Below are 14,071 nucleotides of genomic sequence, written 5' to 3'. Positions count from 1 at the left end.
CTTTAAAAAATACTTTGTATATGATATTTGCTTAATAAGTATTTGTTTCATGGAAGAGAAGGAGAGGAGGAAGGGAGGAAGGGAAAGAGAGGAGAGAGCACAGCTGTTTTTCAAAATCTTGTCCCAGCCAACCCCCACCCCATTCCTTTATCCAACTAACGATTATACCAACTACATCCCATCTTACACAATACTTTCTGAGGGCCCTTTGCCTACTGGTCCAGGGAGAATTCTCTTGCCCCATGCACTAATACACCCTAATGCTTATCTACCAATAATCGTCAATTATCTTTATGTCAAGAATTGCTTAATGTGTGACTTCATAATGTGTGACTTCATAATTTATTAAGCTCCTGTCACCTATGATTGTGGCATGTGCCATTGTGTGGTGTAGTTCCTGATTTGCTGTAGGCCTTTATTAAACGTGAGTCAAATGAATGATTTACTCATTTTGGTCTCTTGGATCAAAGGGCGGTATGCCTGTATGTCATACAAAGAACCTTGGAAGGACGGAAGAGAACCCCATGATCTTTGTGTTCCTACAGTTATTATGTGGAAGAGAGATACAATTCTTGTCTGTGATACAGAAGGACAGAACCGGAAAGCAGGCAGCTACAAGGATTCAGATTTTGGAGTAAAATAAGAGTAATTTTTAAAAAGTAGGTTTTAAACATTTCTTACCATTTGGGCAATATATGTTTTTTGTTTTTTTGTTTGTATTTTTTGACATTTTTTTTGTTTGTAACTTTTGTTTGTTTGTTTTTTGTTGTGTTTGTTTGTACCTTTTCACCCCCGTCCCTCATTTCGCCTGCTCCTGCCTCTGGCATCCACTAGTCTGTTCTCTGCTCTCTTCTCTTTTCAGATTCCACATATAAGTGAGATCACGTGGCATTTGTCTTTGTCTGACTTACTTGATTTAGCATAATGCTCTCGAGGTTCATCCATGTTGTTGCATATGGCAGGATTTCTTTCTTTCTTTCTTTATGGCTGAATAATATATCATTGTGTGTGTGCGTGTGCGTGTGTATGTACGTATCTCATTTCTTTATCCATTCATCCACCGATGGACACTTAGGTAATTTCCATATCTTGGCTACTGTAAATAATGCTGCGATAAACATGGGGGTGCATAGGCTTTTTGAGACATTTTAGTTTTTAACCAACCAGACAGTATTCTGCAGATGTAAAGATATGATTGTCTATTTGTCACCTGACACAGAGATTAAGTGCCTGAGCGAACATACCAGAGTAGACCAGAGTAGGACAAGAAGAGCACGGAACACAAAGAAGAAGATGAGCAGAACCTGAAAGAAAAAGAGATAATATGCTGGACCAGGAAGGAAACTGTTAAACACGATTCCCTAGTGACTTAGCCAACTGCTAGTGAAGGTTAATCGAAATTAATGCCAAAACTCCATTAACAATATATAGTGAGCTTCAGTTGCTTATGTTAGTTATTTAATAGTGAGTACACTCTCATTTCAAAATTCAGTCATTTTCACTTTAATCTTTTGTTGACTTTTAAATAAAACCTAAGGCAAAATGCCCCTCTAGAGAATGTTATGAATACATATGTGGGCTGCAGGAAGATCCCGTCTAAATCACAGCCATAATTCTCATGTTCGGCATGGGTTAGGCAGGAAAGTAATGGCCTACAGACTGTTACTCCAACACAGCCTTTTCAGGATTGGTTATATACATGTCACTGTATTGCGATACTATAATATTTGCAATCTAATGTCATCATCGCATAGTTATTATGAGATTTACAAGAAGGAGCAACTTCCCCTGGTAAAGGCTAATAGGGAAACAGTGTCCTCTAGAATAATCCATTTCAAATAAGGCAAAAAAAAAAAAAAAAAGGCATGGAGAGTGTTCTTTCAATAGCAGTGGAAGACAACCAGTTTGCAAAACAAATTCCAGTTCCACAGGGCACAGAGGAAAGATCTGGAAAATACATCAACAGTGGCTAAGAAGACAAATACACGAGAAGATTTTATTTTGATAGGGGCAGCAGGGCAAGGTGGAGTGGCCAAGGATAACAGGGATAAAAGACAGGATAAAGTGATCTCAAGTTTCTCGACTGAACTTCGGCATCATGTTGTTCTCGTGTGGCAGCTGACAGGTACCCTGCCTTACACGCACGGCTTCCCTCTGTGAGCTGGGAAAATAAGCAGGGAGGCCGGGAGTAGCCTGTTATTTCCCAAACTTGTGGGATGTAAAAAATGAAGCAGTTTTTGCAGGGGAGAGAACAAACAACCAAGAGAGTAGCCATAAAATCTAGAAATAAAGATGATTTATTCGTAGATTAGAACTCTCTTCTCGAATGCTACAGGTACAGGTTGATTCAGTGAAAAACAGTGACACAAATCACTGAGGCAACGTATCATGTGCATGTGTAGGGATGGAGGTAAATGCTGCATTAGAGAACCAAGTTCACTGCGACTCTAACTGAACTGTCATTACCGCAGAGGGACGACACAGCTAACATAAGAAACATCACTGAACATATCACATTTGGTTGCGTGTATCAACAAATCATTTATCGCACATGGTTCCCATGTTTCTAATAACAGCCTCCCTGAATAATCAGAAGATGGAGATTGAGGTGTGGCCATTTCTCAAGTGATCTTCAAAAGTCACTTCACCTTTTTGAATTAAGTTCATTCATTCATTCATTTCATTCAGTGTATATTAAATAAATAAATAGGGAATGTATAAATATTTATTAAATAAGTGTGTTGAACACTTACAATGTAAAACAGGAATATTAAGACTAAATTTTCCCTAATAGGTTAATTTTGAGAATCAAATATGTGGAAGTAATTTATAAATTAAAAAGCCTTTATAATGAGTAAAAACTTCTTGAAAATTATTTTAAATGTCAACTAATGGGTAATCCTTTGTGTCCTAATATGAAGGATAAAGTCATATGGCACTTATGTTTAAGAATATCAAGTAAAGCTGTTTTAGGTCAGAGAATGCTTAATTATTCTAAAGCTGATATAGAGTTCTGGGGTATTTAGTCAACATTTCAAAACAAGTCATTCTGAAGAAATCTGGCAGCAGGTTTTGAACAGTTGTTCTATTTAAATAGTTTACTCTCAGATTGAAAACATATTTAATGTAATTACTAAATGTTATTTATTTTATTCTGTCAAAATTTTAATTTTTATGTTTATCATTTATGCCTCCCTTAATTTTCTGGATGACTTTGCCTGTAGATAATAATTTGGAGCACAGTGTAAATATAACTAAATCAAGTTGAAGTTTATATTAAAAGCAGATTTCCTACCCAAATATATTACTGCATGTTTCTTTATCTGTCACTTTTCCTTATTTTCATGTTTTATAGTGTTTTCTTTACGATACAAACTCAGTGCTCAGTGAAATAATTCCTCTCTTGATACTATCTACACACACATTCTTTCCTCCTCCCTCCTTTTTTAGCTTCTAGAGAGGGAATGACATATCAGAAGAGAATATATGACCTTGGATTAAGTGAGAATGTAAACTGCACTTATTAATCGTGTATCCTTGGAAAAGGATATTTAATGAATCTGATACTGTAGAATCAGAGTAATATCACCCACACATTAAGCTGTCATGGCAATAAAAGGAGATACTACAAAAATGTAATAAATGTCATTCATCTTCCATTTCCTCCTCTTTTTAGACATGCATGTGTTTCTACGTAACCTTAAAATGTCAATTACTCATAATAGGCTTTAAGGAAAAAAGGGAATGCTATAATTCTAAATATATCCCCTTCCGAATCGACTCTGTAGCTCTGTTTTATATTAGGCTATGGGATAAATTTCCCAATTTATTGTTAATATCAATTAGGATATATGCTAACTCTCTCAATGAGAATGGTTTATTATGCCACATTTTTGAAGTTCTGTGCTTAAAACATTGATTTTTTTTCCCCACCTAGTTTGAGAAAAGTAAGTACTTAAGTCTAAAGGAGGAGGGAAAAGGAGAATGAAACAACACAGCAGGCTGGGATCGATGTGGCATGGCTGCAGGTTCCCCAGTTAGTAGACACACATAAGAGCGTTTCATAAGATGGCGATAACCCCCCACGAGCCTGCCCAAGGGAGACACCACTCTTTTTGTGCCAAATAAGGACTATATAATCCTCTTTTCATCTGAAGTGCCAAGGCATATTAGAGGCAGCAAGCTGAATGCAAAAGCCATAGAATAGTTAAGAACTAAAACACAATGACTTCACAAATGGAAAGATAAATCATTCCCGGTTGGTACGTAAAAGGCAGAAGGAAAAGTCAGTCAGCGTTTGGCAGAGCACCTCGGAGCAGGGCATTCTTTTCGTTCCCAGATAGTGAATGCATCTCCGAGGGTTAAAATCTGAAGACTGAGCACCCACGGGTGCACCTGAGTGGGAGCCCTTTCTCCGCAATTTACCAGCCTGAAGCAGGGACTCAGATGAGTCTCTTGAGTCTCAGGTTTTCACAGCTTCTAGAAAAAGACAACTGGCCTCACACTGGCATAATTAAATGACACGTGTATGCCCACAATGAAAAAGTGAGTCCATTAGTAACCTGCGTGAGAACCTAACACGAGTCTGGGAACAAATCCTCGCGGGAGTTAGAACACAGCATCACTAATAACACTGGCAAAGGGAAATGCAAGCCTAATAAGAAGTGAGAGACAGAAGTCCTCGCGGGATAGATTAAAACTAAATATTTTTGTTAACTTTTTTGCATCAATAGAAACCATTTTTATGTTGTATTGCTAAGCCTAAAAGGAAGGACTTAGAATTAACCAATATTTACCAAGCACATACTATGTGTCTGACACTATGTTTGGCACAAATTAAAGTGACGAAAAAGTAAATCTTTTCTTACTCTACTAAAAAAAAAAAAAAAATGCAATAATCTGAAAGTGTGCTGATTCTGCCCAAATCTGTTGAAATATATTGAAGTGAGAGATTTATAATCCAGTAATAGTTGGGTAAATTATTCAGATAAGGCATCTCACTAAAAGCATGTACAATAGTTGGACAAAATATTTTTAAAAGCCTATGTCAAAACATCAGACACCTTTCAAAACAATAAAATATTAAGTGGCCAATATACAGGAGAATAAGAAAATAAACAGAAATGAGCATAAAATTTGGGAACATGTTTTCTCTAAAGGTACCTACCAGTTACAGAAGAAAATCCTCAGAGGCTGACAATCTGAAGAAGGATTGCAAAAGACTTCTAGGCTGACAGGACAAGAATTGGAGCTCCATTGTTATTGGGGAGGGTGACCCAAATTAAGTCTCTAGGTTTGGGGTTGCTATTCTGAAGGGCCACGCTGTATAAGAGGACTAACCCAAAATGTAAATATGCCAGCCCTCTCAATGAATGAAGACCAACTTAAAATCTTTTCAAAATCTTGTTGAATTTCAAATAACCTAGGATTGCTAGTACCCCAATATCTCTTTCAGAAACAAAGTAAAATCTCTGGAAGAAGTTAACATCATCCTAGGCCTCAAATTATCTCTGTAATTTTTCATATACACTTTCAACAGTTAATCAAAAATAAGCAGACATATGTGGTGACAAGACCATGTGATCAAAAGCCAAGAAAAACAACAGAGAATAGAAACAGACACACAGAATTAGATGATGAACACCAAATAATAATAATAATAATAATTTAGGAAGGACATGGCAGATCTGAACAACATAAGTAAACAACTTTACTGAATGAACACATCAAGAAAACCACTCAACACCATAAAATATACATTACTCATTTTTTTCAAGCACTGGGTACTTCTAAATATTTGTTCAAAACTGGCTTTACACTGGGTCATTTAAGTAAGTCTCAACATATTTCAAATGATTTTAACTATCCATACAGAGCTTGTTTTTTGATCCTAATGAATATAAGATGAAAATAAAACTAGACTTAGAGAAAACATTTAAACCTTCAATAATCCATGTTATCAGAAAAGAATAAAAGCTAAAAATCAGTGAGGCAGGGAACCACCTTGTACAACATATTTTTTCTTTCTTTCCCTCCCTCCCTCCTGTCTTCCCTCCCTCTCTTTCTCCCTCTCTCATCATCTCTTAGTGTATATACAAAACTTTAAATAAAAAAAAAAAAAAAAAAAAGCTCTGCAAATATCACACTTAATGGGTACACTACTGAAATCTTTCCTTTGTAGATCAGGAAGGAGACCAAAATTCTCACCATAACCAAGATATTCTAAACCTTAGTATTTAAAATACATTAATATATAGTTAAGTACACAGAAAAGCAAGGAAAGAAATACCTATAAGATAATGCCTATCTTTTTGCCAATGGCGATGAGTGATTACACAAGAAAGGAGTTTTGAGGGCTGGCTTTTTCTTAAACTTTCATAATGGTTAATGGGTATTTTACTTTGCCATTTTTTAACTTAATTAAACATATATTTTTTTGTAATTTTCTACACGTGTATTATATTTCATTTCACAATTTTAAAATGTTGAAAATGTTCCTTATTTTCAAATAGTTTACAATAGGGTTTTTATGTTTATGAATATGTATTAAAAAATTTCTATAGAGAATTTTGTTCTGGTACTTCATGAAAGGTTTAATCTGTCATACGGCAAATGGTTTTTTGAAAACCACCAATAAGATCTTCAGTGTATCTCCAGTGATGCTGAATCTAGTTCAGAAATAATTGTAATCTAAAAAAACATATTTGAGTCCACTAAAAATTGACCAAATTCCTTCACTTTTGTTAAAGCATTTTCTCATTTAAAACTCTATGTATTGAAACTTCGCAATTAAGAACCAAATTTTCCATCTTCAAAACTTTGCAGCTATTTCATACATGTTCATCTTTTTCCCTTAATCAAAATGTTCTTGAGAACAGAGACCAGATCTTACTTATTCTGTACTTTTCATAGTATCTTGACTAGAGATTTAATACGTAAGCACTAAATAATATGCTTTTATGAATCAAATCAGACACAAGAATTTTAGAAACATCTTTTAAGAAATATACTACTACTTTCCTCAATCACTATATTAAAACTAAAATTATCCTTTAATTCCATATAGAATTTTAAAACTGGGTTGAAATTTGGCAATTTGTCTAATAAACTTTAAAAATATGCATCATGAATATCTGTAAAGATTAATAATCAAAGATATTCCTCATAGTATTATTTTAAATGATTTTAAAACTTAGATAATTATATATTCAACTGTGGAAAAATAATTACATAAATTTTGGTACATTCGGATAATGAAATACTATGCATTTATCTTTTAAAACATATTATAAATATTATATATCATAAATATTTGACAATGTGGAAAATATTTTCAATGTAATGTGAAACTCATTTTACAGAACTGTACATAGGATGTATATCATCATATATTATTATGTAGATAATTGTACAGATGAGTTCAGGTGTGTTATGTGTGTGTGTGCATGCCTGTATGAGAGAATGTACATGAAAAAAAAAATTTGGGGGGTGGGGTGGAAATCACCAAAATAATAAAAGAACTTTTTCAAGTAGTGATATATATAATTTTTGTTTTATTATTTTTTTTTTCAGTAGATAGATTGAGTTGAGTATTAAGTAAATGTCGTTAGACAAAACCAATTTACATTAAGCTCCAAATGTAAAATTTGGTAGATTTTATCTTATTAACACTATAGAACATGTCTGTGAAAGAGATGGCTGGAAATCAGAAAGGATTCAGGAGCTGGTAACATTTTAGACAGTATGACAATGTGAACAGAAAAACCTTGAGCAGCCAAGGGAGATCATTTTGGCTAACAAGGTAGTCCCTGATCCTACCAGGGAGCAGAGATAGCTACCTTACATTCTCACCAGGGCAGAACTAGAACATAAATAAGTAAAACAAGCTGGTGGGACACCTCAGGAAGTAGTGAGGACTATGGTACGGGAGGAGATGTTTGTCATCGACCGCTACTCACCTTAAGGTAGCTGTTGCTAGGAAACAAGTCTAGCATGAGCATAGCTTTTGTTTTTCAGAGATGAATATCTGCATTTTTTTCACTAGATATCCTCTAATTTTTAAACATTAGCTTAAGTTTCTTTTTTATGTTAAAATATTGTCCTAGCCAAACAAAAGCATGTCTACAGGTAGATCCAGCCCATGGGCTACTAGCTCAGTCTCTTGGCTTTAAATATTATTACATAGGGATAAACAATCACTTAGTGTCCTCTGAAAACACAGACTCAGATATGAAGTTGAGTGCAAAGACAGGCTTTTAACAAAAGCAGTAAGCCATTTCAAAACAGCATAGTGTTTTTCGAGAGTTATACCTAAAATCAAGAAGAATATCTAAACGAGAAGAGTGCAAACACTGTCTCATGGCCAGTAAACTGCCCTGATAGTCCTTCTCTAGATAGACATTTATTTTTTGGCCAAAGATGCCCAATCTGACTTCTTTCTTTTGGGTCTACAACATGAACGCTGTACAAAAATGAAGCCAGTCAGAGAAGAAAAGCAGAAGGTGCTAACTTCTGTAGAAATTTTCTTTGCTCCTCACCTTTGATCAACTAAACAGCTGAAGAGCTGTGAAGGTCACTGTCACCCCTTTGGGCTTCAGTTTCCATACTTATAAAATTAATGACATTCAAGATATTTCCCTTCTCTGAAATTACAAATCTGTGAGCCTGCCCACACTGTGAGAAGGCAGTTACCCACACAAAATTCACAATCTCTTTATAGAAAATGGTCATGTATATTTTACTTTATTTTTAAATATAAATTACATGTACTTAAAATGTAGAACATGATGATTTGATATACACATATATAATGAAATGACTACTACAGTCAAGCTAATTAACATATCTCCTTATAATATCTTGTGTGTGTGTGTGTGCGCGCGCGCGCGTGCGTGTGTGGTGAGAGCACCTGAAATCTATTCTCTCGGCAAATTTCCAGAACGTAATAGCTAAAATTAACCATAGTCATGATGCTATTCATTTGGTGTCTAGACTTTTTCATCCTACACAACTATTCAGCCTTTGACAAATATCTAACCATTCCCCCCACCTTCCTGCCCTAGTAACCAGAGTTCTGCTCTGCTGCTATATATTTGACTTGTTTAGATTCCGCATGTAAGTGAAATCATGCAGCTTTTTTCCTTCCTGTATCTGGCTAATTTCACTTAGTATAATGTCCTCTAATAACCCATGTTGTTGCAAATGGCCAGATCTCCTTCTTTTTTAAACCTGGTTAATGTTTCATTATATATATAATAAGTATCTCACAATTTCTTTATCCATTCATCTGCTGACAGACACTTAAGTTGCTTCTATATTTTGGCAATTGTGAAAACTGCTCCAATGAACATGGGAGCACAGACATCTCTTTGAGGTACTGATTTCATATCCTTCAGGTATATACCCAGAAGAGGGATTACTGGATCATGTGGTAGTTTTATTTTTAGTTTTTTGAAAAACATTCCTACGTTATATTTTCCATAATGGCTGTACCAATGTACATTCCCAGCAATAACATTTAAGTGTTCTTTTTTCTCCCACATCCTTGCCAACACTGGTTATCTTTCATCTTTTTGATAATCACCTCACTCCTAAGAGGTCTGATATGATATTTCATTATGGTTTTGATTGCTTTTCCCTGACTGTTAATGATGCTGGGTACTTTTTCGTGTACTTCTTGGCCATCTGAATGTCCTTGAAAAATGTCTATTAAGGTCTTTGCCCGTTTTAAAATCAGGTTATTTGTTTTGGTTGTTTTGTTTTGTTTTTTTTTTTTGCTATTGAGTTGTATCAGTTTCTTATATATTTAATATTTATCAGATATATGGTTTAATCAAAACTCTCAATAAAATAGGTATGAAAGGAAATTTCCTCACCACAATAAGGGCTATTTATAAAAATCCCACAGGTAACATAGTAATCAGTGGAAAAAACTGAAAGCTTTTTCTTTATGATCCAGTACAAAGCAAGGATGCCCTCCCCCACTACTACATAGTATTGGAAGTACTGGCAAGAGCTACCGGACAAGAAGAAAAAATAAAAGTCATCCAAATCAGAAAGGAAGAAGTCAAATTATCACTGCAAATGACGCGAAAACCTTAACATCTAGATACACACACGTAAACACGTTAGAATAATCAAATTCGGTAAAGCTGCAGTATACAAAAGTACCATACAAAAATTAGTTGCATTTCTTTACACTAACAATGCTCTATCAAAAAAAGAAATAAAAAAATGATCCCATTACCAATCGCATCAAAAAGAAAACATATTTAGGAATAAATTTAATAAAGAGCGTGAAAGATCTGTAAACTGAAAACTATAACACATTGATGAAAGAAACTGAAGACACAAATAAATGGAAAGAAATCCCATATTCATAGTAGGATAATTATTATTGCAAAAATGTCCATCCAGATAAAGCAATATGATTCAACACAGTCCCTTAAAAATACCATTAACAAAATTTTTAATGGTATTTTTCACAGAAAGAGAAAACAATTTTAAAATTCTTATGCAACCACCAAAGACTCTAAAGAGCCAAGTAATCTTAAGAACAGGATTAAAAGCATCATACTTCCAAAATTATATTACAAAGCTATAGTAATCGAAATAGTATAGTAATGGTATAAAAATAGACACATGGACCAGTGCAACAGAATAGAGAGCCCAGAAATAAACCCAAGCATATATGATCAACTAATTTTCTACCAGGGCACTAAGACTGCACAATGGGGAACACATAGTCTGTTCAATAAATGGTGCTGGGAAAACTGAGTGTCCACATGCAAATGAATGAAACTGGACCCCTACCTCACTGCAGACACAAAAATCAACTCAAAATGTTTCTAAAGACTTAAATGTAAGACCTAAAATTATAAATCTCTTAAAGGAAAAATAAAAAAACGCTCCTTGACATTGGTCTTGGCAATGATTTTTTGGACATGATATCAAAAGCTCAGGCAACGGAAGCAAAAATAAACAGTACATCAAAATTAAAAAGCTTCTGCGTAGCAAAGGAATCAATCGACACAATGAAGAGGCAACGTATAGACTGGGAGATATTTGCAAATTATATTTCTGATAAGGGGTTAATATCAAATATATATAAATCATGTGCTTTGAGACTTCTTTAGGTAAGAGCTTACTCTAAAACTGACTATGTTTTATAGAATGAAATAAACTAGAGTTGGGTATATTTACTGTTATTTAATTGATAGATTTATAATCACACCCAATAACAAGAAAATTTTAAGAAGTGCTTTCACAGTAAGTTATTCTCCTCCTATAAGTTAGGTTGCATTACTGGTCCATGTTTATCTTCTTTGCCTAGTGAAGAAGATAGTTTTATAAAAACTATTTATTTTATCGGCCTTTTTTATATGACTTGTCATAGGGAGATGATCTGTTTGAAATGATTAGTACATAGGTAGTTTTAAAACTTGATTTCTTTTCATCACGTTAAGAAATATGTAAATGGCCAAACACCTGGGCCTCCTTACCTTTTGAGTCAGTGTTCCCCAAAGCTATGGATATGAAGATTCTTCTCAGAGTTCCTCTCTATGTAAAGATTTCCCCACTGTCTACTTTATCAATTCACATTTCTTATCTTTAAAATTTGGACCCTCTGTTTTTTTCATGACATACCTTTCTAGACTTATTTCTCTCTAATTTCCTGAAAGTAACCAGTGTCTTCTCCAAACAGTATTAACTGCTATGTTCCTTGGGCCACTGAACAAAACCAATGCTCTTCCTGTCTTTGTGTCCTTGCCCAAGCTGTTATTCTTGCTATAAGACTTTCTTGTCCAACCTTGCCCTTCAAAATTCTACCCATCTCTCAGTTCAGACACTACTTTCTTCATGAAGATCTCTCTAGTCCCATGTTCTTACTGTCCGATCCATGTGATTTTTCTCTCCTTTGGTTTCCTTAACATTCTATTTACTGCTTGAGAAATAGTATGCCTCGTGCCACATACGCTTATGCACTTCTCTGTAACTTACTAGAGAAAAGAGATTATATCTTTTTTTTTTTTTTTTGCATCTCCCATGCCATAGAGCTCAACACATGGCAGCTTCTCATTATAAGTATGTTGACTTGTCTAGATCCATAAATATGACTGTTCTAAGGAGATAATTGGACCTGGGGAGCATATGGAAGTTATTGGAAAATCTTAACTAAGTTTGTGTTTTTGGACACAAATGTCCAGATCCATTTAATTGGTGAGGTAAAGCAGGTCAATACTGCAAAAAAAAAAGCCCAGGGAAATCATGGAACAATTTGGCTGATGTGAACATGTTCGAGTTTTTGCGGTAACCGAAAATAAACACAACACAATTCATAGAGAACAAACAAACAGGCTTCCCTTGCAGCCAGCCAATACGTTCTTCTCATTTGTGAAAGGTATCTCATCCAATTCAGGCTGCCCTCTATGCTAAATCCATCAAGGTTAAGAATTAACTAGATTTTGCTTCATTTTGTATTCGTTATTTTATTTTGTAGTTTTAGGCCACACTTAAAGCAAATATAAGAATATTCCAAGACAAAGAGAAAGTGTTTAGCAAAGGTATTAGAACATGTACCACTCGTTTATACCTTTGATTTTTTACAATCACAAAAAATTGGAACTTATATCTCCTATTTTTAATTTTAAAGAATTTGACTTCATATAATACTCTGATCCAAAGAATTCTGCATTCCAAAAGAACAGTTCAGCTGTCTTGTTTCTCACATATAGCCTTCTCTGATACATGTTATAAAATTTCTGACTCCTATTGCATGTGACAAGGAAGTTTTCATAAATAAAGCAGGTAGTTTGAGGCATGCGATCTTATATTGCTGAGCATCCTGACACATTTTTTCATTACAGTTTATAACAGTTTATTTGGTGAGATTATGTTTATATGTTATTAAATGCTACCGTTTAAACTTTTTCTAGCAGCTTAGAAATCAATTGAACCATTCATAATATCAGATTTTTACCACGGACATGGGGAAACATTTCAAAGTAAGAATGTCACATGAATAATTGAGGAATTTGGCTTCTAGAAACTGAAAAAAGATATTTATAACCAAAATAATTCTCTACAATTAGTATTATAATGAAAAATTACAATCTGATATTAGAATGTTTTGCTTCTAACACCTAATTAACAGTAATTATTGAATTACCTTTCTATTTATTGGTTAAAGATCAATCCTTAAATATTTTGATGATAACAGATACCAAACATGCAAATGCTGATATACCTAATTTCGAAGATTTATTGCCCGGTATGAGTTCAGATGTCTTGAACTTCTTAGGAGAAGCTTTAGAATTTTCTGAACACCCATAGAGGATTGAATGTGAAAAGTGAGATTAAAAACTGTCGAGATTTCTTTTGGTCTGCAAAAATAACTACAGTTTGCCAAAAAATTTGTCTTTTTTACATAAAGATCTTGCCTTTCCAGTTATCCTTGTGCTATTTTTATTGTATTACTATTATTGTTTTATTCTTGGTTGTTTCCAGTGTGTGTATATCGCTTCTCTACAAATACATGTGTTGTGTGGGATAAAACAGTTGACTTTTAAATAAGAACAAAATATCTCAGTCCCAGCTCACTCATCTCTTGAGGTATGCAGTCCCTAGTTCTGAGACCACAACCCTAGTACTAGCAAAGGTTAGCATTAAAATCTGAGAGTTACAAGTCTCATAGAGCCTTGACTCCTACCTCACCTAACTGGCTATTAATTCATTTTGGTGTTTATGCTTTTCACAGTCCACTACTTCCCAGCGTAACCCTTCTGCCCTTTCATCTGATAGGCCTCATCTTGCACCCGGCAAGATAATCAGCTATGGTATATCACCACTGCCGCAAGCATTGCTCAAATACAAATCCTGGGAGACTACCTGGAAAGAAATACCCTGACAGTAGGTTAAAGAGAACAAAGATTTGTCTCAATGTAGAAAGCCTGGCCGTATCCTGGGGAGAGAGGAAAATCCTGTGGTCAAACTACTACCCCAAGCACGTTGGCTCTCAAGAGTCACGGCATAGACTGTGACACCCCCCAGTAAGGGGACTGTAGGGACGTCA

The 14,071-nt window shown here is 34.7% G+C and overlaps 1 protein-coding gene across 1 annotated transcript in view; it reads right to left on the bottom strand.

The window, feature by feature from the left end:
- Positions 1-1,206: 1,206 nt before the first annotated feature.
- Positions 1,207-14,071, bottom strand: part of CUNH8orf34 (chromosome unknown C8orf34 homolog) — a 291,185-nt gene continuing 278,320 nt past the window's right edge. Inside the window, exon 12 of the mRNA XM_011364628.1 lies at positions 1,207-1,304. Within this exon, the coding sequence (XP_011362930.1) occupies positions 1,207-1,304 (98 nt within the window). The remainder of the gene's footprint in view (positions 1,305-14,071) is intronic.

The sequence above is a fragment of the Pteropus vampyrus genome, unplaced genomic scaffold (assembly GCF_000151845.1).
Source record: "Pteropus vampyrus isolate Shadow unplaced genomic scaffold, Pvam_2.0 Scaffold99, whole genome shotgun sequence".
NCBI classification, from domain to species: Eukaryota; Metazoa; Chordata; class Mammalia; order Chiroptera; family Pteropodidae; genus Pteropus; species Pteropus vampyrus.
This window is presented reverse-complemented; position numbering and strand designations above follow the sequence as displayed.